Source organism: Miniopterus schreibersii (assembly GCF_964146895.1).
Source record: "Miniopterus schreibersii genome assembly, chromosome: X".
Lineage (NCBI taxonomy): Eukaryota > Metazoa > Chordata > Mammalia > Chiroptera > Miniopteridae > Miniopterus > Miniopterus schreibersii.
The window spans coordinates 63,627,153-63,654,743 of NC_138104.1; the positions used below are offsets into that span (position 1 = coordinate 63,627,153).

The following is a 27,591-nucleotide window of genomic DNA, read 5'->3' on the forward strand; positions in this document are numbered from 1 at the left end:
ATTTTATCACCCTCTACCCCTAGTTTTTCGCGGCTCTACCACTCACCCAAAGTTCTGCATACAGAATACCTAGGGGCTTCCAGAAGATCCTGCAACTAAGCGTCCCTAGCCTCAAAGGATCTGCCTCCCTAGGTGTGGGAACTCATACCGCTGGAGTGACTCAAAGGGTTAACAAACAGTGCTCTGCAGAGTGGCAGGGAGAGAAGCCAATAGAGTGTCTAGTCAGTCTGTACATCTGGTGGGGTGGGCTGGGAAGGGGCGTGGCCAAAGGGAACCAAAGGAAGCTTAGGGGGTGAGAGGGCAGCAGAATCTAGAGGTTCCGAGGAAGCTGGGGCGATCAGGAGAGCACGTGAGCATCCAACCCTTTCTTCCAGCTCTCTTTTATCTTAGGGGTTGGTAGGTGCGGGGACAGCCCGGGGTCGGTGTATGGCCACGGAGTTACGGTGTCCGGACTCCATGCCCTGTCGCAACCAACAAGTAAACTCTGCCTCTACCCCAAGCCCCGAGCCGCCGCGACCTGGCGACCTGATCCCGGATAATGTCGGGGGAAACAGCGTCTCCAAGGCCAAGCCGACTCCCCTCACCAGTCGTGCCCATTCTAGCGTTTCGGGGGAAGGGAGCCCTCAGGCCTGCGGTGCCGCCAGCCTCAACTCTGAGAGCAGCCATGGCAGTGGCGACTACGACGCGTCGTCAGGCGACTCCCTCCCAAGGGACTTCCAACTCTCCTGGCAGATTGGGGCTCAGCTTAAGCTGCTACCCATGAATGAGCAGATCCGGGAGCTGCAGACCATCATCCGGGACAAGTGAGCCAAGAGCTGAAGGGGAATGGGAGTTGGAGGGTCTCTCTGGAGGTGGGCGGGAATTAGAAGTAAAAGGGCTAAGGGGTAATTTTCTTGGCCTGCGGAAACTGGTTTGTGGAGATCTGGGAGGGTTTTTTTCTTTGAAAGGAAGTATCTCGTGACTCATACCTCCCACCCTCTTCTTCCTCTTTTAACCTCGCTTTGTGTTCCAGCGGAATGAAACCTTGTAGGTAGCCTCCGGCTTCCTCTTTGTCTTTTCTGAGCAATGAAGAATCCTAAGACATTCCAAGCTGGTAAACGCGCCTATACTGCTCGTCTGGTACCTATCTACGTGGTAAATCTATAATACTACCCAAGGTTATACTCCGCCTGCAATCACCTCAGGCTCACAAATATAAGTAAAGCAATTTCAAGGAAATTCTGTTGTGCTCAACAGGCCATCTGTCCCTTTGGTGTTTGCTATTGCTGTTATCATTTGTCTAAGGTCTTTTAGTCTTGGAGTTGAGGTTTACTTGGTCACGTGCAAGCCTGTCATCCAACTCAGGATTGTTTTATTGTAAACTTCTAGAGCATCAACTGTTTCCTGTATAGTTAATGGAGGAAAGGGAGCCTAAAGGAGCCTTTGACGCTCTTCCTAATCCCACAAGCTAAGGTAGCAAAAACTTCATGTTAAATGCTATTTTAGGATCTCAAAATTTATGCTGTAGATGGGATTTCTCAAGGGATATATGTATCATGGTGGAACTGTAGCTGGCTTCTATATTGGCAGCACTTTAAATGAATTCCTTCAATCTAATTTTTTGGTGGATGCTTTGATCTTTTAAAATGACTACTGACTCAGGATGCCACTCCCTAAATCATACTAATAACTTTTTTTCCATACTATTGTAATAAGCCTAATTTGTTTCCCTGCTCCAATTTTTCTCTCTTCCACATTCACCCACACATTAATGAACAATCAATCCTATTAATATACCGCTTTGATTAGGTAACTGCCCTACTTAGCATCTCTCTTTAGCTTCCCAGAGCCTACCATATAAAATCCTGCTTCTGCTCTCATCTGAAATTCTTTTTACTCCTCTGTATGTTCAAATCCTACTTATTCTTAAGGTCAACCCAGCATTAAATGTCCCCCTCTGCCAAAAAGCTTTTCTTTAATCATTCTTCCTCTGCTGATCTTCCCTGGCCTTTTTAGTGCATGATTCACCTTCTGTTTTGTATATTGTTATTTGTGTACTGATATTATCTCACTTATTAGATTTTAAGCTCCTTGAGGACAAAAAAATGTATCTTTTACATATTTGAATTCCTATCATTCCGATCATTCCAATCGTGCCTTGCAAATAATAGATACTCGATTAATAAAAGTTCTTTCTAAAGCTCTTAAAAATTGTAGTTATGAAACTACACTATTTAACTGCTTTTTAATGAATCCATACTGTAAACCACTGTGGTCATGTCATCTAATAGGTGAAGTAGTAATCTTTTTTTTTTTTTTTTAATCTTTGCCTGAGGATATTTTTTCCATTGCTTTTCAGAGAGAGTGGAAGGGGGAGAGAGAAAGAGAAGGGGAGAGAGGGAGAGGAGGAGAGAAACATCGATGTGAGAGATACATTGATTGTTTGCCTCCTGCACATGCCTCAACCGGGCCAGGGATCAAGCCTGCAACTGAGGTATGTGCCCTTGGCTGGAATGGAACCCAGGACCCTTAAGTCCACAGGCCGACACTAACCACTGAGCCAAACTGGCTAGGGCTGAAGTAGTGATCTTAAAATGTAGCAAGCATAGGCTTGGTAGTTGTGAGGGAAGCTGAAATAAAATTAACTATAAAACAAAGAAATAGGATGATGGTTCTTGTTTCTGATAGAGCAAGAGTTGCTGACCTTGAGTCTTGACTCCCTCTGTACCTGCAGATGGGCTTAGGTGCTTTAGCAAACCTTCAGAAATTATCTGGAAAATGTTATTTTTAATGTGCATTTTTAATGGTTGTTTTTTAAATAACATCTTTATTGATATATAATTCACATGCCATATAATATGCTGTTTAAAGTGTACAATTCAGTGGCTTTTTAGTATAATCATGGCTGTTCAATCATCACACAATCAATTTTAGAACATTGTTATCACTCCAGCAAGAAACCCCATACTCATTAGCAGCCAGTCCCCATTTCCCCTCAGCCCATCCAAAACCTTAGAGTACTTTCTGTCTCTATTGATTTGCCTGTTCTGGACATTTCATACAAGTGGAATCATACAATATGTGGTGTTTTGTGACTAGTTCTTTTTTGTTGTTGTTGTTTAGCATACTGTTTTCAAGGCTTATTCATGTTGTATCAGTACCCCATTCCTTTTTTGGCTGAATGATATTCCATGGTATGGATATACCACATTTTTTATCCATTCATCAAGTGACGGACATTTGGGTGGTTTCTACTCGCTGGTTATTATGAATAACGCTGCTATGAACATTTGCATATATGCTTTTTTTATGGGGAAAGGGTTCCTTAGATTTCATTATATTTTACATGACAATGTAAGAGTAAACCCATGCTGTAGAACTTGGAGAGGGTATGACATTCAGCATTCATATATGACAATATCAATACCTGATTTTATTGCATTACTTAGAAAAGCCTGGGTGGTATGGTCAACCTGGGTATAAGTGAAATCATTTTTTTTTTTTTCTGAGTGTGGAAGGAGACATGGGGATCCACAGTGATCTTAGGCAAGATGTTTAGCATCTCTGTGGTTCAACTTTATCATTTGTAAAATGAGGATGTTGGCAGTATCTCACGAAGCTCCTGGGAGGCCAAAACAAGATACTTTACTGTCAGAATATTTGTTATAAACAATGAAGAACTGTGCGCATTGAAGGCATTTCAAGCCTTCATGTTTGGATTTGTGCATGGTTCTGATTGCATCCATAAGTGCTGGTTTCTTGAGTGTCCAGAAGATAATAAAATAATTTAAATCGTACATACAACTTACATTGTTATTTTAAAAACACTGAGAGATTCTAGATAGTTTTTATCATGCTATGACATAGTATGGAAAGACTCACTGGTTTTTGGTAACTGATGCTTAGTTATTTAGGCTGGAAACAGTGTTTTAGTTTTGTATTTGTTAATCAAATCTGTTAACAGAGGCCTCTTTTGCTTTTATCTTTAAAAATTGGCATCCACCCCCACAAAAAAGACCTGTTCCATCCCCTTTAGGGGCTTGTAAAGGGTGCCTATGGTAAGAGGAACTATATTTATGTAGGGCTAGTTATGGAAGGTGCCATCACTTAATCATATCCTGTCTTCCTCAGGGCTTTATACTCTTCTCTATTTTGGTGTGACATCATATATGTGCATGTATATGGGGCTGTCTGATAATAGAAGACATTGGAGGACTAGTTATTTCTTTTATTGTCTTTGATCTTTAGTGTCTGTCTAGTGAAGGGATTGCTTTCTGAATTGAGTTTGCCATGGGGAAATGGGGGTTGAGTCAGCAGGACTGCATGTTTCTGTAACTATATAAAGCAGGCAAGATTGAGAAAATTGGACTGATTTAAAAAGTTTTTGTTTTTTTTTAAATGTGCAATATTTGAAACATAGTATATTGGTTCTATTGTGGAATTTCAAGGAAATGGTTTACTCTCACTGAGAATGGAGTAATCTAAAAACATCAATGGTCAGATAATTTACTCAGTCATACATGGGTCACACAAGAGAAATGACTCCTTCATTTCCAGTTTCTATTGTTGCAATGGAATAAACCACATATACTTCTCCTGCTGCCACCTTTATGTCCTAAACACAATAAAATCTGAGTGTAGTGCACTTATCCCTTATTGTTCATGACCTCTTATTTAAGGCAACGCAGTGTATTTAAAAGATCATCTTCCCGTTTTTTTGTTGTTGTTTTGTTTTGTCTCCTGAAACATTAAAGTAAAGCTGTTTCATGAGCTGTCAAATATTTGAATATTTCCTATATACTTGTTCTCAAAGAGAGTTTGCCATGGCCTCAGTTTGAAGCTTGTATGAAAGTTGAACAATCTTAGCAATTTTAGTCCATGAACTAGCACTAAAGAAAGAGTGCATTCAGTCTTGTGACTTTTTTTTAGTCCCCTAGAGCAGAGAAAATTAACCTTAGGATGGATGAACATCCTGTGCAGCCCTAATGTGAGTACAGTCTAATGTGATCTGAGTCATCTGACTAGGTAATGTAATATTTTTAACCAAAGCTGTGCGTCTGAATTGCCTGGGGAGTCCTTTTTCTCCTCTCAGTTTTTACTTCCCATTCTTAAGAGTAGTCTTGGATGGAACCTGAGCATCTATAGCTTTACAAACAGGGGTGATTATGTGGTACTCAGGCTGGGCCACTGCCCTGTGTATAGTGGTATGCCTGGCTTCACTTCAGATTTGGGATATAGGCTGAGCCAGGGATTCCACACACGAAACAAACTAGCCTAGAGAGCCTGGCATCTCCCTGAGAATGGAGAAATCTCAGAACTTTTCCTTTCAACTTGTACAAAACCAGAATATCCACCACAGAAAAAACACCTGTCACCTGCAAATTGTTTAAAACATGGACAAGTTTTTGGTTTCCTTGGGTATTTCATGTGGATTTTCTTACTGTTTCTAAGATAGGAGGGAGGAAGTCACTATTCTAACTATACATACTTCTGTTATAATATTTATTGGGCATATTTTAATAATGTTTTGGGAGCAAGTCTGGACCCCAAAGAGGCAGAAAGAAGGTCTGGCCTCTCACAGTACCTGGCACATAGGGGCATTAATGTTGCAAACATTATAAAAAATAAACTTCTGAATGACTGAATCCTGGATTCTAAGGGAAAATGATAGTTTCTCTTTATTTTTTTACCTGATTTTGAATATGTATATTGAACTTTGCTTTGAGGTACAAGGAAATAATTAATGACACTATTTTTTTATTAAATTTATTGGGGTAACTGGTTAATATGAACATATAGGTTTCAGGTGTGGCTTTCTATGTTACAAGATCTGTATATTGCTGTGTGTGCCCACCACCCGATGTCATATCTTCTCCCATCACCATATATTAAGTCCCCCTTCACCCTGACCCTCTTCCTTCTGGCAGCCACCACACTGCTGTTTGTGTATATGAGTTTCAGTTTTGTATCCCACATATGAGTGAAATCATATGGTTCTTAGCTTTTTCTGACTGACTTCACTTAGCATAGTATTCTCAAGGTCCATCCATGTTGTTGAAAATGGCTGTATTTCATTCTTTCTTATGGCTCAGTAGTAGTCCATTGTGCACATGCACCACATCTTTATCCAGTCCTCTATCACAGGACACTGGTTGTCTCCACATCTTGGTCACCGTGAATAATGCTGCAAAGAACATAGGGGTGCATATATCTTTGTGAATACATGTTTTTGAGTTTTTCAAGTATATACCCAGTAAGGGAGTGCTGGGTTGTATGGTAGCTCTAATTTAAATTTTTGAGGAATTACCAGGTTGCTTTCATAGTGGTTGTACCAGTCTGCATTCCCACCAGCAGTGAATGAGGGTTTCCTTTTCTTCACAACCTCTCCAACACTTGTTATTACTTGTCTTTTTGATAACAGCCACTCTAACAGTTGTGAGGTAGTATCTCATTGTAGTTTTGATTTGCCTTTCCCTAGTTGCCAGTGAGGTTGAGCATCTTTTCATATATCTATTGGCTGTTTGTATGTCTTTTTGGCTTCTTGGAAGAGATGTCTGTTCAGGCCCTCTGCCCACTGTTTGATTGGGTTTTTTGTTTGGTGTTGAGTTTTATGAGTTCTTTATATATTTTAGAAATTAACCCCTTATCAGATGTATCATTGACAAATATGTTCTCCCATACAGTGGGCTCCCTTTTCATTTTTGTTGATGGTTTATTTTGCTGTGCAGAAGATTGTTAGTTTGATGTAATCCCATTTGTTTACTTTCTCCTTTGTCTCCTTAGTTTCTATTGCTCTAGGAGATGTATTGGCAAACATATTGCTCCAAGAGTTGTCTGAGATTTTGCTGCCTATGTTTTCTTCTAGGATTTTTATGGTTTCACAACTTACATTTAAGTCTTTTATCCATTTTGTGTTTATTCATGTGTATGGTGTAAGTTGGTGGTCTAGTTTCATTTTTTGCATGTACCTGTCCACTTTTCCTAACACCATTTATTGAAAGTGACTGTCTCTTCCACTGTATGCTCTTGCCTCCTTTATCAAGTATTATTTGAGCATTATGGTTTGGGTTAATTTCTGGTTTCTCTTGTTCTGTTCCACTTATCTATATGCCTGTACCAAGCTGTTTTGATTTTAGTGGATTTGTAGTCTAGTTTGATATGCAGTATTGTGATCCCTCCTACTTTGTTCTTCTTTCTCAAGGTTGCCATGGCTATTCGGGATCTTTTTTGGTTCCATCTAAATTTTTGGAGTTTTTTAGATCTATGAAATATGCCATTGGTATTTTTATAAGAATTTCTTTGAATGTGTATTTTGCTTTGTGTAATATGGAAATTTTGATGATGTTAATTCTTCCAGTCCATGAACATGGTATAATCTTCCCTTTGTTTGTATCTTCCCCTATTTTTTTTTCTATGTCCTGTAGTTTTTTGAATACAGGTCTTTTACTTCCTTAATTAAGTTTATTCCAAGGTATCTTTTTTAAAGTTTTGTGTGTGTTGCAATGGTAAATAAGATTCGTTTTTAGTTTCCCTTTCTGAGAGTTCATTATTGGTGTATAAAAATGGCATTGATTTCTGGATGTTAATTTTGTATCCTGCTACTTTGCTGAATTCAGGTGTTAAATCTAGTAGTTTTTTGATGGAATCTATAGGTTTTTCTGTGTACAATATCATGTCATCTGCGAATATTGACAGTTTCACCTCTTTTTCCAATTTGGATGCCTTTTATTTTTTCTTGTTTGATTGCTGTAGCTAAGACTTCCAGTACAATGTTGAATAAGTGTGTGAAAGGGGACATCACTGTCTTGTTCCTATTCTTAGGGGTAGTGCTTTTAGTTTTTGCCCATTAAGGATAATGTTAGCTGTAGATTTGTCATACATAGCCTTTATTATGTTGAGGTATGATCTCTCTATTCCCACATTTTTGAGAGTTTTTATAAAAAATGGGTGCTAGCCTGGCTGGTGTGGCTTAGTGGTTGAACATCAGCCCGTGAACCAAGAGGTCATGATTCGATCCCTGGTCAGGGCACATGCCCGGGTTGTGGGCTAGATCCCCATTAGGGGATGTGCAAGAGGCTGCTGATCATTGATTCTCATCATTGATGTTTCTATCTCTCTGTCCCTCTCCCTTCCTCCCTCTGAAATCAATTTATAAAAACATAAAAAATGGGTGCTGGATTTTTTGAATACTTTTTCTGCATCTATTGATATGATCATATGATTTTTACTTTTCATTTTGTTTATGTGGTGTATCACAGTTATTGATTTGCCAGTATTATAGATTTATTTCATCCCTGGGATAATTCCCACATGGTAATGGTGAATAATCTTTTTAATATGTTGCTGGATCCGATTTGGTAATATTTTGTTGAGCATTTCAACATCTATGTTCATCAGGGATATTGGCCTGTAATTCTCTTTTTGTAGTTTCTTTATCTGGTTTTGGAATTAGGATAATGCTGGCCTCATAAAAAGAGCTTGGAAGTCCTCTTTCCTCTTCAAATTTTTGTAATAGCTTCCGGAGGATGGGTGTTAGTTCTTTGAATATTTGGTGAAACTCCCCTGAGATGCTGTCCATTTCTCAACTTTTGTTTGCTTAGAGGTTTTTTTTTATTACTGCTTCAATTTCATTAGTTGTTATAGGTCTGTTCCGAGTTTCTGATTCTTCCTAAGTCAGTTTTAGAAGATTGTATGTTTCTAGAAATTTGTCCATTTTGCCCAGGTTGTCCAATTTGTTGCCACGTAGTTGTTTGTAATATTTTCTTACAATCCTTTGTATTTCTATGGTGTCAGTTGTTACTTCACCTCTTTTGCTTTTGATTTTATTTGTTTCCTTTCTTGTTTCCTGATGAGTCTGGCTAGCAGTTCGTCAATCTTGTTTATCTTTTCAAAGAACCACCTCTTGGTTTCATTGATCTTTTATATATTTTTTAGTATCTATGTCATTTATTTCCACTCTGATCTTTATTATTTCCTTTCTTTAACTTATTCTAAGCTTTTCTTGTTCTCTTTTTAATCCTTTTAGTTGTAGGGTTAGATAGATTATTAGAGATTTTCCTTGTTTCCTGAAGTAGGCCTGTAGTGCTAGGAACTTCCCTCTCAAGACTGCTTTTACTGTGTCCCATATATTTTGGGTTGTTGTGTGTTCATTTTCATTCGTTTCCAGGAAGTCTTTTAATTTCTTCCTTAATTTCACTAGTAACCCATTTATTGTTTAATAACATGCTATTTAGCTTCATGTTTTTGAATATTTTTGAGTGTTTTGTTTTTTGTTTTTTAAAAAATATATCTTTATTGATTTCAGTGAGAGGAAAGGAGAGGGAGAGAAAGAGAAACATCAGTGATGAGAGAGTCACTGATTGGCTGTCTCCCTCACACCCCCGACAGGGGATCAAGCCCGTAACCCAGGCATGTGCCCTGACCGGGAATCAAACCCTGATCGCCTGGATCCCAGGTCGATGCTCAGTCACTGAGCCACATCCGGCTGGGCGAGTGTTTTTATTGTAGTTAATTTCTGGTTTCTTTCCGTGTCACCCAAAAGGTGTGATTTCAATTTTCTTGAACTTGTAGAGAATTGTTTTGTATCCTAACATGTTGTCTGTCTTTGAGAGTATCCCATGTGCACTTGAGAAGAAAGTATATTTTGTAGCTTTGAGGTGAAATGTTCTGTCATTGTCAATTAACTCTTTCTGGTCTAGTGTGTCATTTAGGGTCACTGTTTCCTTGTTTATTTTTTTCTGTAAGATCTATCCAGTAACATCAGTGGGGTGTTAAAGTCCTCTACTATGACTGTGTTCCTGTTGATTTCGTTCTTAAAGTCCTCCAGAAGTTTTTAAAAAATATATTTAGGTGGTTCTATATTGGGTGCATATATGTTTATCAGGGTTATATCCTCTTGTAGGATCGATCACTTTAGTAATATGTAGTGACCTTCATTGTCTCCTGTTATCTTCTTCATTCTCTCTTGTTATGGTCTTCATTTTGAAGTATTTTTTGTCAGATATGAGTATTACTACCCCTGCTTTTTTTCATTTCTATTTTCATGGATAATTTTTTTCCATCCCTTCATTCATGCTGTGTGAGTCTTTTGTTTTGAGGTGGGTCTTTTATAGACAGCATTTATATAGGTCATGTTTTCTTCTCCATTCAGTTACCTTATGCCTTTTGATGGAGCATTTAATCCATTTACATTTAAGGTTATTTTTGATGTTCTTGTTTATTGCCATTTTTATTCTTTTTGCCTATGTTTCTTTCTCTTTATTTCTTCTTATCCAATCTCTTTATCATTTTTTCCACTGCTGGTTTGGTGGCTATAAACTCTTTTAATCCTTTTTTGTCTGGGAAGCTCTCTAGCCTTGTCTTGGTTTCAGATCCTTGCTTTTCATTACCTTGAATACTTCATGTCATTCCTTTTTGGCTTGTAGAGTTTCTGATGAGAGATCAGGTGACAGCCTCATGGGGGCGCCTTTGTAGGTAACAAATTTCTTTTCTCTTGCTGCCTTTAAGATTCTCTCTTTGTTTTTAATTTTTGGCATTTTGATTATGATGTGTGTTTACTTGGGCCGCTTTGGGTTCTTCTTGCTTGCGACTCGTTGTGGTTCCTGAACTTGTGGAACTTTTTTCTTGACCAGGCTAAGGAAGCTTTCTGCCATTATTTCTTCAAACAGAAATAATCTGTATCCCTTGCTCACTTTATTCACCTTCTTGTGAAGAAATATGATATGGATATTATTACATTTCATGTTGTCCCACAGCTCCCTTAAACTGTCCTCCTGTTTTTTAATTGATTTTTCTTTTTGGTTCTCTGAATGTTTTTTTCTACCCTGTCTTCTAATTCTCTGATCTGATACACAGCTTCCTCTAATCTGCTGTTTATTTCTTCCAGGATAGTCTTTATTTCTCCTATGTCATTCATATCCCACTGGTCATTTTTCATAGTTTCTTTATCTTTTTTTCATGCTGTTGAACATCCTTATAATCCATACTCTGAACTCTATATCTGGTAAATTGCTTATCTCCATTTCATTTAGCTCTTCTGGAGAATTCTCTTGTTCTTTCATTCAGAGTCTGTTTCTTTGTCTCCCCACTTTGGCTGCCTGTTTGGGTTTGTTTCTATGTATTAGGTGGATCTGCTATGATGCCCAGTCCTGGTATGTGACCTTATGTAGTGGTTGACCTGTGGGACCCAATGGCAGAGTCTCGCTGATCACCAGACCTGGGTGATCGAATAATGTCTTTTGTGCTCATTGTGTCAGCCCTCCTGTTGTAATTGAGTCTTGATTGCTCTTACCTCATTCGTGTGTGGGCTCGACCCTCAGGCTGGCTGACAGTGAGGCTCAACCCCCAACACAGCATGCAGGCTGCTGTGCAGTTGCTTATCATATGAAGCAAAATTCTCCTCTGCAGGTTTTGGAATCTCTCAGTATCTCGCTATGTATATACTGCTTGTGGTGCTTATTGGATCTTGTTCTGTTGTATTCTGATGCTGACCACTGGGTTTATTGGTTTAGGACCTATTCAGAGTGTCTCTGGAGCAAACAAATATCAGACTGTTTGTGACTGGCCTTGAGTACCCTGTTTAGAGGTATCAACTATCCACAGTGGATCGCTCTGCTGGGGCTGAATGCATTTGGGAAGGACCCAGCTCTGCAAGAAGGTCTGCTTTTCCGTTCTTTCGGCCCAGAGGCAGGTCAGGCAAAGACTCAAAGCATCCAGAGATCTGCCTCTGCCTGCAGCCTGATTGTTAGTCTCAGTCACTTAATGAGCCTCAGACTGTAGAGCTCAGCTGGGTATAAACTTCATAGGGTGGGAAGAGAAGGTTTCCAGTGGGTGGGGATATTTCTTCCCCCCAGCAAAAGCTGCATTGATGGGATGCAGCCTGAAAAAGATGCTTTCTGCAGTATGGAGCAATGACTCAGCACAGGGACCCTGATGGTTATCCTCTCAGCTCTCCTCACCAAGCCACCTACCCCAGATTCTCCTCAAACAACAATAGTCCACTCTGCCCTCCCCCTGCCAGAGCCCAAGATGAGTTGCTGCAAATTAAATTCAGTGCATTGGCTCTTTAAGGGAATGTCTGTGTATCTAGTCATCTGTCCCTGCCTGACAGAACCCTTGGTGCTTTTCACAACCAGATGTCATGTGGGCACCTTTACCAGTTTTGGTGCTATGGGCTGGGGATCGCTGTTTGGGGTTTAGACTCCAGACTTCTCAGTAGGAACCCCCGCAGTTGAGATATCCCTCCAAAACTTCAGTTGTTGCCTGCGGGAGCCCAGCCAGCTCCTTCATGCCTCCATAATTCCTGCCACTCTCGATGTGGTCTCCTCTTTACATCCTTGGCTATAAGAGTTCTCTCCAGCTAGACTTCAGCTGGTTCTTAAGAATAATTTTTTTATATTTTAGTTATAGTTCTAGTTTCATGCTGGGAGAATGTCAGTGTAGCTTCCACTTAATCTACTGCCATCTTCTCCACCCTTGAAAATTCTATATCTTGATAGTAGTGTAGATTACACAACTGTAAGCCTTGCCTAAAGTAATGGGTTTTATTGTATGCAAATTATACTTAAATAAACTTGACTTAAAAAGTAAACTGGAAATGGAGTGAGATTGAGTAGGGAAATTTATGAAACAAGATTGGCCATTAGTTCATCATTTTGGAAGAGAGTTGAAAAGGGAAATCATTATTCTGTTCTGCCTACATTTGTATGTGTTTATAAATAAATGTTTTTAAAAATATGCAAAAAAATACCAAGTAACAAATAAAACATATTAGAGCTGAATTTGAGTCTGTTTACTTCTTCCTCCTTTACTCTGGATGCCAGGTAAAATACAGGATACTCAATTAAATGTGAATTCAGATAAACAGTGAATTCTTTTTTCATATAAGTATATCCTAAACTTTGAATGGGACATATTTCTGAAATATAAATTTAACTAGGTTTCCTGAATTTTTCTTTGCTAAATCTGGCAACCCTAGGCCCAACCCTAATTCCTCCCACACCAAATGCCGAAAACACTCCTTGAGTCATAATCCTCATTTTTGAAATGTCACCTAATTCAGTGCTACTGGGATTTTATTTAAATTAAATTGTTTTAAATAATGGAACAGAAGCTTTCATGTAATCATCTTTGGAAAGGCTGTATTCCTGTATGCATTAACCTTAGTATATACTATTTACAAGCCATATTATAGTGTTAGGTGCTCCCTCTTCAGAAGGAACATTTCATGTTTTATTTGCTTCTAGACTTTATTTTATTATTTGCATTGTATGTACATGCCAGTATGATTCACAGTGAGAGAAATATCATTAAATTACATCTAAAAATTGGTTACATTTTAGTAAACATTCCCTTATTAGAGCAAATATAAATAATTGCTTTACTCAAGGACTTCAAGTCAGACAGCTTCAGGCTGGGAAGAACTTTGAAATACTCTACCTATGTAAGCCTCCATATTTTTATCACTTTAATGGTGATAATAGCAGAATCTACCTCTTAAGGTTTTGTGAGGATTGGATGAGGTAATGCACCAAAAGTGCTTATTACTTGGCACCAAGGAGGCTTTTAATAAATGGTGACCTGTGGGAAAGAAGGGAGTAATATATGTATAATATTAGTTACCTGCTGTAACTTTTGGACCTCTTTAGAAAAGCTTTATAGTTAAATCTTTGTACACTTGGCATATATATGTATATATAAATAGAGAGAGCAAGAGTTATAAAAATATTTTTTGTAGGAAAAAAGGAAGGATTGTCAAGTTCATTCTGAATAGAGAGAAGTAGCAGAGAGTGATCAAGTGGGCATTTCTGCTGTAGAAATTCAAGTTGTAATTGTCCCAGGGGAGGATGTTGTGAAGATTAATGAACAGAAATGTCTTTTAAATTTCAGTTGGGAGGGCTTGTAAATGGAGCACTTATGCCCTACCACTCAGTGTCAATTACCTCAAACTTGCAAAGATGTACTTCCCATCTCCAATAGGAAGATGTTTTTCTACTCTACTACACCATTACAAAGAAGGAGGATCTTCTCCCAGGCACCCACTTAGCCAATGAAAGACTCAGCCAGTAAAAAGTCACTACACTTTGAACTCCCAGTTTCCTCCAATGGACTCTTTATTTACAACGCCCCTCTGAACTCCATCCCCTCCCCCATTTTTCTCTATAAAAAAAGTTCCTCTCCTTTCTTCTCTGGGCTTGCCATGGTTCACCCTTGGATCACATGTCCTAAATTGCAATTCTTTCTTGTTCCCAAATAAACCCATTTTGCTGGAGAATTATCTATTTGTTTAAGGTCAACAGTGTCTTTTACCAACTAGGGGATCCCTCTAGCAGCAGCAGCAGTGAGGCCTAGAAAGAAAAAGGGGAAAGAATCTATCTAAAATCTTAAATTGTTAATATTATAAAAACATTCCTCTCTTATATTTCTATATCTTATGGATGATAAGTAAATACCTATTAACCATTTGAAAGAAAGGTCAGTGAAATTCAAGGTTTTTCATCTTGGTTGGGGTTTGGATTGCGATATACATGTTTCTAAATATTGCTGAAGCCTCTCTGAGAATTTTGAACTGCTTTATAGACATTCTTAGGTAGGGAAAAGTCAGTGAACAACAGAAAATGCTGAAGCCTACTACCCTGTTTGCTGGACCCGTACAAACTTAGTTTGATCAAGTCCGCATTAAAATGATTTAACTTCCAGTATGATTCTCATTCTTTTGTTGTTTCAGTGTGAAGGTCATTTTTTTTTTAATGGCTGCCTTTGGCTTTCATTTTGTTGCTACAGATGTGTGACATATTTGGGGGGAATGTCAAGAAAAGTTATGTTCTCAGAGAGGGTTAAGTCTGCATCGTTAATCCCGTTTGGAGTTTGTACAATTTAAAAGATGCTCAGCTTAACATTAATTAGATTTTCATGCTCTGAATTACGAGTGTCTGTATATCACTTTTTAAATATTTGACATTTGGTCACATGTATATATATATTTTAGAATATTCCAGAGATGTGTGTTGGCGTGTTTGTTGCTTTGTAATAATTTTACATTAGATTTTAATTTGGGACTGTTATTAGATAGAGGGTGGTTAAAATGTCTCTCAAAGCTTTGTTTTTAATATGAGATATTTTTTAAAAATGGTTTTAAGACAAAAGTGAATAAAGATATGATGTGAAATAAATTGCATGGGATTAATAAAACCTGAGGTCTAGTTTACAGTAAAACACCTTTATTAACAAATACTTTAGTCCAATGTTGGGCCTAAATTAGGGACTTGGAGAAAATGTGTAACTTGATTGATCTAACAAGTAAATATCTGCTTTACGAAACTAGTGTTAAATAGCGTTAAGGATTTAGATGTGGCTATTGAAAACCACTGTGCATTTTTTAAAAAAATTCAACCAACTTACTGTATTCTGGCTGTACTTTAATTTCAAAATTGATTTAAATTAAATAGTTTGAGTCTGAAATCTGTCTAAAATAGCAGGAGATATGTTAGTAATTACTGCTTGTAGTAGATGATTTGGAGCAATGAATGCTTTAATTGGAAGTCAAATAGCTATAAAGAGATGGCAGTTCATATTAGTTCATAATGTGTACCTTTTTAGGAATGTAGAGAAGGTAATTATGTGAAAGTTATCAGCCGAAGATGATATTTTGGGGGAGAATGTGAAAGGTGCTAAAATGTAATTCCAAAATAAAGTAACAGATTTGGTCAACTCTGTGTAATACATTTATGTGTAACTGTTCAAAAATTAAAACCAAATATTGCAGATGTGTTCCCAAGATATGTTACTGGATATTTCTTTAAGACCAATAAGACTTTTCTTCCCTATTGAAAAACTGTGTTCTGGCTGCGTAGACACAAACAACTTTGTACAGGTCTAGCAAACAGGGCAGTAGGCTTCAGTATTTCTTTTATAGTTCACTAATTTTTTCTCTCTTGGCAAGCATTGTTGTGAACATTAGTTACAGAAATGGAAGGTGCTAGTGTAATAGTATGGTTTCATTTGAAAACCACAGTACATAATATAGAGCCTGTTTTAAGTGGGCTCTCTGTGTATGTAGTAGGTGTGTGTGAATAGGGTTTTCTGAATTTAAGGAATATTTATATATAAAGAATATAGACCTATATTCTTGCTATTGCTCAATTATGGTTCATATTTTAGAGAATTAATGTAACTGAACAGGACAAGAGTTCATCCCTCTTGGCACGCAGCAGAGCCAAACACCCAGTTTTGCAGTAGAGAAAGCACAGTCACTTTTTTTGCAGAACGCTAAGCAAGGAGAATGGGAAGCTATATTAAAGCCGTAACTCCCCAATGACTTTAAGGGATTTTAAGGGCAAAAGTCAGGAGTAAGGGGTTCAGGGTCATGGGCTCTGTTGATTGGTCAATTCTTATGCAAGCTTCAGCAGTCTGATTTATTCAGCTCCTGGCAGCATCTTGTCCTGGTCTACTTAACTATGACCAGGTGGTCTTGAACAGAGAGTTCTGTAAAACATCATGTGATTGATTGTGTGTCAGTTACATTGTCTTAAGAGCAGAAAGCAAAGAACAAAGCTATATATTTCATGCTTACCAGGCTACATTATTCTGTTATCTTAAGTAGAGAATACTTTCTGAAACTTGCTTTATAGGCCTGCAGGACCCAAAACATGACTGCATTCCAGTGCAACTATGTCTCTTGAGAAGGACTAATTTAATCATTTTAACTAAAAGCTATATTCTAATATATCTAGTCTATTATGATTTGCTGTTTCATTATTATTATAATATGATAGAACTCTGGTTACTCTAAGAAACTTAGGAATTGTACTAGGAATATTTCATTGCTTTTTCCTTTCAGAGAAAGTAAATGCAATTTGAAAAAAAAAGTCATGGTTAATGGTATACTGAGATAATATATGTTTGCATATGCCATTTTGATGCTGTGTTGGGGAATGTTTTAGGTATGCTATGTATACGCAGATGGGGATTTTTAAGTACATAAACTGTAACTCAGTCTGTTCAGTCAAATCATTTAACTTGTATGGGAGAAGGAGGAGGAACAATACTTGATTTTTATGTGCTGAAAAAAAAGTCAGCCTTTTAACATTCCCTTTTTTGACCAGTTAACACTTGTGGGAAGGTGCAATCCTGGATTATTATTACTTGGATACCTCAAGATATGAAAGGATTGACCAGAAAGAAATGTACAGGAAAATGGCAGAAAGATCTACGGAACAAAATATTTGATTGAAAAATAGGCAAAAGGAACAAATTACCAGTCAATAATTTGGGAAAGAGATCTTAGAAATTAAGTTATGCATTCTTGAAAGCAGTGGCAAAAGTATAGGGCTTATTTGTTTGTACCATTCTCTTTCCAAAAAGGATTAGAGATAACGTAGATGGGTTACTTATCTTGGTAATAAGGCAAGATGAATGGAAGGGGAGGAAAGGGAGAACCTGATTTTCTTACTACAAAGTTTTTTCTTAAGTTGTGGGCCTGCTGCCGTCTTGTTCATCATTCTAGTTGAATAACAACATATTTGGGAAGCTCAGTGGGTAACTGCATAATCTTTCTAATCCCTAACTCTAATGTTGATATCAAATAAGTATTCTCAATAATACTTACCAAGTCGTTCCATTAAAGCTCCTAGTGAAAAATGTCTGTACATGTAAACTTTTAAACTTTTAGTATGTAATAGGTTGTAATATCAGTGTTGCTATATGTAATGAGTAATATTTTACCTTAAAGCTCTTAATCTAGACTAAAACTTGTACTACTATTTTTTATTTTATTTTTTTATTTTATTTTTATTTTTTAGGACAGCCAGTAGAGGGGACTTCATGTTTTCTGCGGATCGTTTGGTAGGTGGAGGCTTTCCATTTTTATTTCATTGTTGTGCTTAGCGATATAACCATAGTAGGCCAAGGGTTTTTTTATTTTATTTTGAGCATTCTGGGGGTGAGAGAGATTATACCAAGTAACCATCACCTTGCTAAACTTCTGAAGTATTGTTTCTACTGTTGTATTAAAGTTCTGTCTCAATCCCTTTCACCTCAAAGCATTGCCCACAAACTCATTTTCTGTAGCTTTCAGATATACCTACCTCTCAAATGGATCTCAGTAACCTGGTCATAAGTAACCCTTAAATGCCTCATGTTAGGGCAGTGAAGTACAGTAAAAGAAAACCAAGATGGTTTTAGAAGACCTAGTAGTTACCCTGTGATAAACATCTAATGCACAAATCTTAATAACTCTTGTAGATTACATGGAAGGTATTTATTTTGCCTCTTCTGTACTATCCTCACATGTCAAATATTAAGTCTGACTACCTACGATTTGCTCAGGGATTTTCTGTTAAGGCTTGACCAAGCTCAATTCTTTTTAGTTAGTGTGATCCAATAGGATCTCAGACCAGATTGTGTTGTCTTCAGGGTAAACACTGTGTTTCCTTTTTGTGTTTATATCTAAGTGTGCTCAGTGCTTACAATGAGGTTGACAAATTTTCTGCTGTGATCATTAATGTTCATCCATTCATGTGCTAGGCTGTGTTGCTGGGGGAGGAGATATAGCAGTAAAGAATACAAGGGTTCTCTCCAGCTAGTCTTTAGTTGCTTATTCAGGATGATTTTTCTATGTTTTAGTTGTAATTCTAGTTTGGACCTGGGAGAAGGTCACTGTAGTTTCCATTTAATCTGTGGCCATCTTGGGATCTCCCAGCAGTAAATAATACAGACACATGATCCCTGCTCTCATGGAATTTGCAATCTAAATAATGTTGTTAGTAGTTAGTTTGGAAAAGAGAGAAAAGTGCTTTATTACTTTTCATTTAGAGTTTTCATGGGAAAATATTTATGTCAAAAGAGTGTAGACAACTATTCTACTTTTGGCTTTAAATATTCTTGGTTCAGAGGCAACTTCTATTTACAGTTATTTGAGTTTGTAAGGGCAATAATAACCCTTGGATTTCATGAAGATAAATGTAATTGACATTCCTGGAGTGCTGGTTAGGTCATTATGTCATTATGCTTTTATCAACCTAAAGGAGTAGGTTCAAGGAGGAAGGAACTTGTGTCAGTGGCTGCTGTGGGGAAAACAGAAGTGTCGGTGTTCATTGGTAGAAAATGCTTCCTCCTGCTTTCTTTCTTTATTTTTATTTTTTAACTTTATCTTTATTGTTGAAAGTATTACAAATGTCCCTATTTTCCCCCCATTGATCTCCTCCACCCCACATTCGCGCCACCCCAGGCCTTTTCCACACTATTGTCTGTGTCTATAGGTTATGCATTATGCATATAAGTTCTTTGATAAATCTCTCTCTCTCCACTTTAACCCCCACCTGCACCTTCCCTCTGAGATTCCTCAGACTGTTTCATGCTTCTATGTCTCTGCGTCTATTTTTGTTCATCAGTTTATTTTGTTCATTAGATTCCACGTATAAGTAAGATCATGTGATACTTGACTTTCTCTGACTGGCTTATTTCGCTTAGGATAATCCTTTCCAGTTCCCTCTCTCAGGGGGTAAGAGATCCTTCTTTTTTACAGCTGCATAGAATTCCATGGTGTAAATGTACCACAGTGTTTTTATCCACTCATCTAATGATGGGCACTTGGGCTGTTTCCAGATCTTAGCTTTTGTAAATTGCGTTGCTATGAACATAGGGGTACATAAATTTTTCTTGCTTGGTATTTTGGGTTTTTTAGGATATATTCCTAGAAGTGTGATCACTGGGTCAAATGGCAGTTTCATATTTAATTTTTTGAGGAACCTCCATACTGTTTTCCATAGTGGCTGAACCAGTCTGCATTCCCACCAGCAGTGTACTAGGGTTTCCTTTTCTCTGCATCTTCGCCAGCACGTGTCATTTGTTGATTTGTTAATGGCAGCCATCCTGGCAGGTGTGAGGGGATATCTCATTGTGTTTTTAATTTGCATCTCTGATGATTAATGACTTTGAGCATTTTTTCATGTCTCTTGGCTATCTGTATGCCCTCTTTAGAGAAGCATCTATTTAGATCCTTTGCCCATTTCTTAATTGGATTGTTTGTCTTCCTCTTGTTGAGTTATATGAATGAGCCTCTTTTTTTATGTAGTCCCATTTGCTTATTTTCTCCTTTGTTTTCATTGCCCTAGGAGATGTATTAGCAAACATACTGCTATGAGACATGACTGAGATTTTGCTGCCTATGGTTTCTTCTAGGATTTTTATGGTTTCACAGCTTATATTTAAGTCTTTTATCCATTTTTGAGCTTATTCTTGTATATGGTGTAAGTTGGCGGTCTAGTTTCATTTTTGTGCATTTACCTGTCAATTTTCCCAACACCATTTATTGAAGGGACTGTTTTTACTCCACTGTATGCTCTTGCCTCCATTGTCAAATATTAATTGAGCATAATGGCTTGGGTCCATTTCTGGGTTCTCTACTCTGTTCCATTGATTATATGCCTGTTCTTGTGCCATTACCAGGCTGTTTTAATTACAGTGGCTTTGTAGTATAACTTGATATCTGGTATTGTGATCCGTCCAATTTTGTTCTTTCTTCTCAAGATTGCCATTGCTATTCGAGGTCTTTTTTGGTTCCATATAAATTTTTGAAGTAGGTTTCACTGATCTTTTGTATTGTTTCTTTAGTCACTATGTCATGTATTTCTCCTCTGATTTTAATTATTTCCTTCCCTCTACTTACTCTGGGATTTTCTTGTCGTTCTCTAAGTCTATAAATTGCAGGGTCAGATAGTTTATTAAAAGTTTTTCTTGTTTTTTCACGTAGACCTGTCGTGCTATGAACTTCCCTCTCAAGACTGCTTTCTCTGTGTCCTATATATTTTGGGTTGCTTGTGTTCATTTTCATTTGTTTCCAGGAAGTTTTTAATTTAATCCTTGAAGTCATTGGTAAACCCATTCATTGTTTGAACATGCCATTGAGCCTCCACGTGCTTGAATATTTTTGAGTGATTTTACTCTTGTTGATTTCTAATTTCATGCCATTGTGATCTCAGAATCATATCCGAGATATGATCTGAATCTTCTTGAACTTGTAGAGACTTGTTGAGTGTCCTAATATGTGGTCCATATTTGAGAATGTCCCATGTGCACTTGAGAAGAATGCATATTCCGCATCTATGGGGTAAAATGTTCTGTAAATGTCAATTAAATCCATGTGATCGAGTGTGTCTTTTAGGGACACTGATTCCATGTTGATTTTTTGTCTGGAAATCTATCCAGTGAAATCAGGGGGTGTTACAGTCCCCTACTATGACTGTATTGTTGTCCATGTCTTCCTTAAAGTTCTCCAAAAGTTTTTTTATGTATGCAGGTGTTCCTATATTGGGTGCATATACGCTTACCAGGGTTATATCATCTTTTTGGATAAATTCTTTTAGTATTATGTAGTGACCTTTATTGTCTCTCGTTATACCCTTCAGTTTGAAGTCTTATTTTGTCAAATATGAATATTGCAACCCCAGATTTTTTTATTTCCATTTCTATGGAATTTTTTTTCCATCCCTTTACTCTCATTCTGTGTGAGTCTTTTTTTCTGAGGTGGGTCTCTTGTAGACATCATATATTTAGGTCATGTTTTCTTATCCATTCAGCTACCCACTGTCTTTCGTTTGAAGTATTTAATCCATTTATATAAAGTTCTTATTGAAAGGTACGTATCTATTGCCATGCCAATTCTTCATGCCTGTTTCTCTCTCTACATATTTCTACTTCTTAGTACAGCAGTCTCTTTAACATTTCTTGCAATGCTGATTTGGTGGTGATAAACTCCTTTAGCCTTTTTTTTTTGTCTGGGAAGCTCTTTATTTCACCATCTATTTATTTTTTATTTTTTTATTGTTCAAAATATTACAGATGTCCCCTTTTTTCCCCCATTGACCCCTTCCACCCCACACCCACTCCCTGCCCCAGGCCTCCACCACACTATTGTCTGTGTCCATGGGTTTTGCATGTATACATATAAATTCTTTGGTTAATATTTCCCCACCCACCCATCCCTGACTTCCCTCTGAGATTTGTCGATCTGTTCCATTAATCAATATCACTGAATCTATTTTGTTCATCAGTTTATTATATTCTTTAGATTCCACATATAAGTGAGGTCATCTGATATTTGTCTTTCTCTGCCTGGCTTATTTCATTTAGCATAATATTCTCCAGGTTCATCCATACTTTCCATAAGGGCACGGGATCCTTCTTCACAGCTGCATAGTATTCCATGGTGTAAATGTCCCACAGCGTTTTTATCCAGTCATCTACTGATGAGCACTTGGGCTGTTTCAAGATCTTAGCTATTGTAAATTGCACTGCTATGAACATAGGGGTGCATATATTCTTTCTGATTAGTGTTTTAGGATTCTAAGGATATATTCCTACAAGTGGGATCACTGGTTCAAAACGCAGTTCCATTTTTAATTTTCTGAGGAACCTCCATACTGTTTTCCATAGTGGCTGCACCAGTATGCATTCCCTTTAGCAATGTACCAAGGTTCCTTTTTCTCTACATCCTCACCAGCACATGTCATTTGTTGATTTGTTGATGGTAGCCATTCAGACAGGTGTGAAGTGATACCTCCTTGTGGTTTTCATTTGCATTTCTCTGATGATTATCATTTTTTCATATGTCTCTTGTCCATCTGTATGTCCCCATTGGAGAAGTGTCTGTTTAGGTCCTTTGCCCATTTTTTAATTGGATTGTCTTCTTGTTGTGTTGTATGAATTCTTTGTACACTTTGAATCTTATCCCCTTATCAGATACATCCTTGGCAAATATGTTTGCCTATACAGTGGGGTTTATTTGTATTTCGAGGCTGATTTCTTTTGCTGTTTTTATGGTTTCACCGCTTACTTTTAAGTCTTTTATCCATTTTGATTTTATTCTTGTGTATGGAGTAAGTTGGTGATCGAGTTTCATTTTTTTGCATGTATCTGTCCAGTTTTCCCAGCACCATTTATTGAAGATACTGTCTTTACTCCATTGTATGCTCTTGACTCCTTTGTGAAATATTAACTGACCATAATGGCGTGGATCTATTTCTGGAGTCTCTGTTCTGTTGCGTTTATCTGTATGTATGGTGTTGTACCAATACCAGGCTGTTTTGATTACAAAGGCTTTGTAGTAGGTTTTGATATCCAGTGAAGTGATCTCTCCCACTCTGTTCTTTTTTCTCAAGATGGCTGCAGCTATTCGGGGTCTTTTTTGGTTCCATATAAATTTTCGAAATGTTTGTTCTAGATCTGTGAAATATGCTCTTGGTATTTTAATAGGAATTGCATTGAATGTATAGATTCCTTTGGGTAGTATGGACATTTTAATGATTTTAATTCTTACAATCCATGAACATGGTATATTCTTTCACTTGTTTATATCTTCTGTTTCTTTTTTCAGTGTTCTGTAGTTTTCCGAGTACTGATCTTGTATATCCTCGGTTAAGTTTATTCCTAGGTATCTTATTTTTTAGTCACAATGGTACATGGTATTGTTTTTTTAGTTTCTCTTCCGGATAGTTCATTGTTGGTGTATAAAAATTTGTCGATTTTGGGGTGTTAATTTTGTATCTTGCTGTGTTGCTGAATTCATTGATCAAATCTAGTAGTACTCTGGTGGAGTCTTTAGGGTTTTCTATATACAATATCATGTCATTTGCCAGTATTAACAGTTTTACTTCCTTCTGTCCAATTTGGATACATTTTATGTTTTCTTTCTGTCTGATGGCTGTGGCAAGGACCTCCAGTACTATGTTGAATAAGAAGGGTGAAAGCAGACAACCCTGTCTTGTCCATGTTTTTAAGGGAAATGGTTGTAGTTTTTCACCGTTTAGTATAATGTAGGTAGTAGGTTTGACACATACGGCCTTTATTATGTTGAGGTATATTCCCTCTATTCCCACACTGTTGAAAGTTTTTATCAAAAATGGGTGCTGGATTTTGTTCAGAGCTTTTTCTGCATGAATTGATATGATCATTTGATTTTTGTCCTTCATTTTGTTTATGTGATGTATCACATTTATTGATTTGTGTATATTATAGCAGCTTTGCATCCCCGGAATAAATCCCACTTGGTTGTGGTTGATATTTTTAATGTATTGTTGGGTCTGGTTTGCTATTTTTTTGTTGAGGATTTTAGCATCTATGCTCATCAGGGATATTGGCCTGTAATTCTCTTTATTTGTAGTGTCTTTATCTGGTTTGGGGATTAGGATGATGGTGGCCCCATGAAAAGAGCTTAGGAATTATTCCCTCCTCTAGAATTTTGTGGAATAGTTTGAGGACAATAGGTGTTAATTCTTTGAATGTTTGGTAAAACTCATTTGTAAATCCATCTGGTCATGGACTTTTGTTTGCTGCGAGTTTTTTTATTACTGCTTCAATTTCATTAGTTGTTATCGATCTATTCATGTTTTCTGATTCTGCTTTTGAAGAATGTATGCTTCTAGGAACTGCTCCGTTTCACTTAGGTTTCCAGTTTGTTGGCATATATTTGCTCATAATATTTTCTTACAATCCCTTGTATGATTGTTGGTTCAGTTGTTATATAGGTGCTTTCATTTCTCATTTTCTTTTTCTGGGTCCACCTCTTTGTTTCTTGGTGAATCTGGCTAAAGGTTCATCAATCTAATTTATCTTTTGAAAAAACGAGCTCTTGGTTTCATTGATCTTTTGTATTATTTTTTTAGTTTCTATGTCATTAATTTCTGCTCTGATCTTTATTATTTCCTTTCTTCTACTTCCTCAGGGCTTTTCTTGCTCTTCTCTTTCTAATTGTTTTAATTGTTTTCTTAGGTGGTTTATTAGAGCTTTTTCTGTTTTGAGAGATATGCCTGTCATGCTATGTACTTTCCCCTCAGGACTGTTTTCGCTGTGTCCAGGACTGTTTTCTGTTATTGTCTGTTTTTTTCGTTTGTTTGTTTGATTTCCAGTAAGTTTTTTATTTCTTCCTTGATCACATTGGTAACCCATTCATTGTTTAATAACCTCCTTTTTAGCCTCCATGTATTTGAATACTTTTCAGTCTTTTTATAGTGGTTGATTTCTATTTTCATGCTATTATGATATGATATGATGCTTGAACTTCTGGAGACTTGTCTTCTGCCTTAACATGTGGACTACTTTTGATAATGTTCCATGTGCACTTGAGTAGAATGTGTATTCTGCTTCTTTAGGATGAAATGTTCTGTTAATGTCAATTAAATCCATTAGATACAGTGTGTTATTTAAGGTCTCTGTTTCCCTGTTGATTTTTTGTTTTGATAATCTGTCTAATGATGACAGTGGGGTGTTTAAGTCCCCAATCTGATTGTGTTGCTATCTATCTCCCTCTTAAATTCCACTAAGAAATTTTTTATATATCTAGGTGCTCCAATATTGGTGCATATATATTTATAGGGTTAATTCCTCCTGTTGGATTTATCCCTTTAGCATTATGTAGTCACCTTCTTTGTTTCTTGTCATGGTGTTGATTTTGAAGTCTATTTTGTTTTAAGTAAGTACTGCTACTCTAGCTTTTTTTTCATTTCCGTTTGCATGGAATATATTTTTCTATCCCTTCACTTTCAGCTTCAGGGAGGACTCAGGGAGGTCAACTGTAGACAGCATATATTTGGATCCTTTTTTTTTTTTTATCCATTCAGCTACCTCATGTCTTTTGATTTGAGCAGTTAATCCATTTACATTTAAGGTTATTATTATTACCTTTTATATTATATCTTTATTGATTTCAGAGAAAGGAAAGGAGAGAGAGAGAGAGAGGGAGAGAGAGAGGGAGGGAGAGGGAGGGAGGGAGGGAGGGAAACATCGATGATGAGAGATTCATTGATCGGCTGCCTCCTGCAAGCCCCTGACTGGGGATCAAGCCCGCAACCTGGGCACGTGCCCCAACCAGGAATCGAATCTCGACCTCCTGGATCCTAGGTTGATGCTCAACTGCTGAACCTTGCCTGGCCCGGCTAATGTTGTTGTTGATAAATATATACTTACTTAATGCTATTTTCCCCTTTACCTTGATGTACCTTTCTCTCAATATTCATTCTTCTTCTTAAAGCAGTCCTTTGAGAATTTATTTCAATGCTGGTTTGGTGGTACTGAACTCCTTTATCCTTCCTTTGTCTGGGAAGCTCTTTATTTCACCTTCAATTTTAAATGATAGCCTTCCCGAATAAAGCAGTCTTGGTTGCAGGTTCTTGCTTTCATTACCTTGAGAACTTCATGCCACTCCCTTCGGGCTTGAAGTGTTTGTGTCGAGAAATCTGATTTCAGCCTTATGGGGGCTCCCTGGTAGGTCACTGCTTGTCTCTTGCAGCCGTTGATATTCTCTCTTTGTCCTTAACATTTACCATTTTAATTATGATGTGTCTTGGAGTGGGTGTCTTTGGGTTCCTCTTGTTTAGAATCCTCTTTTCTTCCTGAACTTGTTTGGCTCTCTCCTTCACCAGGTTAAGTAAGTTTTCTGTCATTATTTCTTCCACCAGGTTCTCTATTCCTTGCTGACTTTCCTCCCCATCTGGGACCACTATGATGCAAATGTTGTTTTCCTTCATGTTGTCCCAAAGTTCCCTTAAACTATCCTCATGCTCTTTAACTGTTTTTTTTCTTTTGGGTGCTCTTATTGAGCATCAAATGCTTTCTGGGTTTCTACACAATGCTTTACAGGAAAGCATAGGGTCCCTGTAGGTGGCTGGTGAGAGCAGCCCTCTACTCCTATCTTATTTGGAAGCCACACCTTTTGGAACAACCTTTCCTGGGGTCAGCACTTGAAGTGAAAGTCCCCTCTCCGGACTACCACCATTAGGCTCATTGTTTCACTGACAAGGTGTAGTCTCCTCCTCACAGCCACACTACTTCCCTGCATCCCCTTGCATATGCTCTCCTTCCCTTCTCTTCTGTTGTGCGTTTGAGATCACAGCTTTTGGATGCCAGGCCACAATCCCAAGGGATGAAACCTTTGTAGCCTCTAAACCTTGAGCCTCGCAACCCAGCACTGGCTTCAAGGGGGTCTTCCCCTTTTTATGTGCTCCCCTCTCTTACCAGACTACTGTTTCTTTTGTGCTCCTTACTCAAAATATTTCCACTCAGATATTTTTTTTCTAAGCTGTTTACGTAGTATTTTAGTGACAAATCCAGTCTGTGGTTGGGAGCAAAGGCTCTCTGCTTCTTGTATAGTGCCACCATCTTCCCTCCTCTCACCTTCTGTTTTGTATGATAGCCCACCTTGATAGAGTATTCATGGTTTCATATCCTTCCTTTGCATTACCTTGAATACTTCATGGCGTTCCCTTCTGGCCCGTAGTTTCTGATGAGAAATCAGGTGATAGAACAATGGCGGCATATTGAGTGGAATCTACACTGGGACTCTTCCAGGATGAAATGGGAATTATAACTGAAATATAGGTAAACCACATAGAATAATCAACTGAAGACTATTTGGAGAGCTCCCTGTCTGTGGGTGCCCAGCCAGCCCTCTCCTGCCTCCGCATTTCCTACCAGTCTCTATGCATTCTCTGCTTTAGGTCCTTGGTTATGAAGGGTTTCTCCAGCTAGTCTTCAGTTGAGTTTTCTCAATGGTTTTTCTATATTTTAGATGTAATTTCCGTTTGGCTCTGGGAGAGTATCAGCGTAACTTCCACTTAATCT

At 37.7% G+C, this 27,591-nt stretch overlaps 1 protein-coding gene across 12 annotated transcripts in view; it reads left to right on the forward strand.

Annotated features, from left to right (window-relative positions):
- The first annotated feature begins 250 nt into the window (after positions 1 to 250).
- The window catches only part of UPRT (uracil phosphoribosyltransferase homolog), a 45,258-nt gene continuing 17,917 nt past the window's right edge, over positions 251 to 27,591 (forward strand). The window contains exons 1-3 of one of the 12 annotated variants that reach the window (XM_081126728.1): positions 261 to 349; positions 603 to 803; positions 17,778 to 17,820. In XM_081126728.1, coding sequence (XP_080982854.1) covers positions 760 to 803; positions 17,778 to 17,820 — 87 coding nt within the window. In that variant the 5' untranslated portion in view covers positions 261 to 349; positions 603 to 759. Of the gene's footprint in view, positions 804 to 1,012; positions 1,135 to 17,777; positions 17,821 to 27,591 lie in introns of those variants that run through there. The other 11 variants (XM_081126727.1, XM_081126722.1, XM_081126733.1 and 8 more) reach the window with 11 other exon arrangements.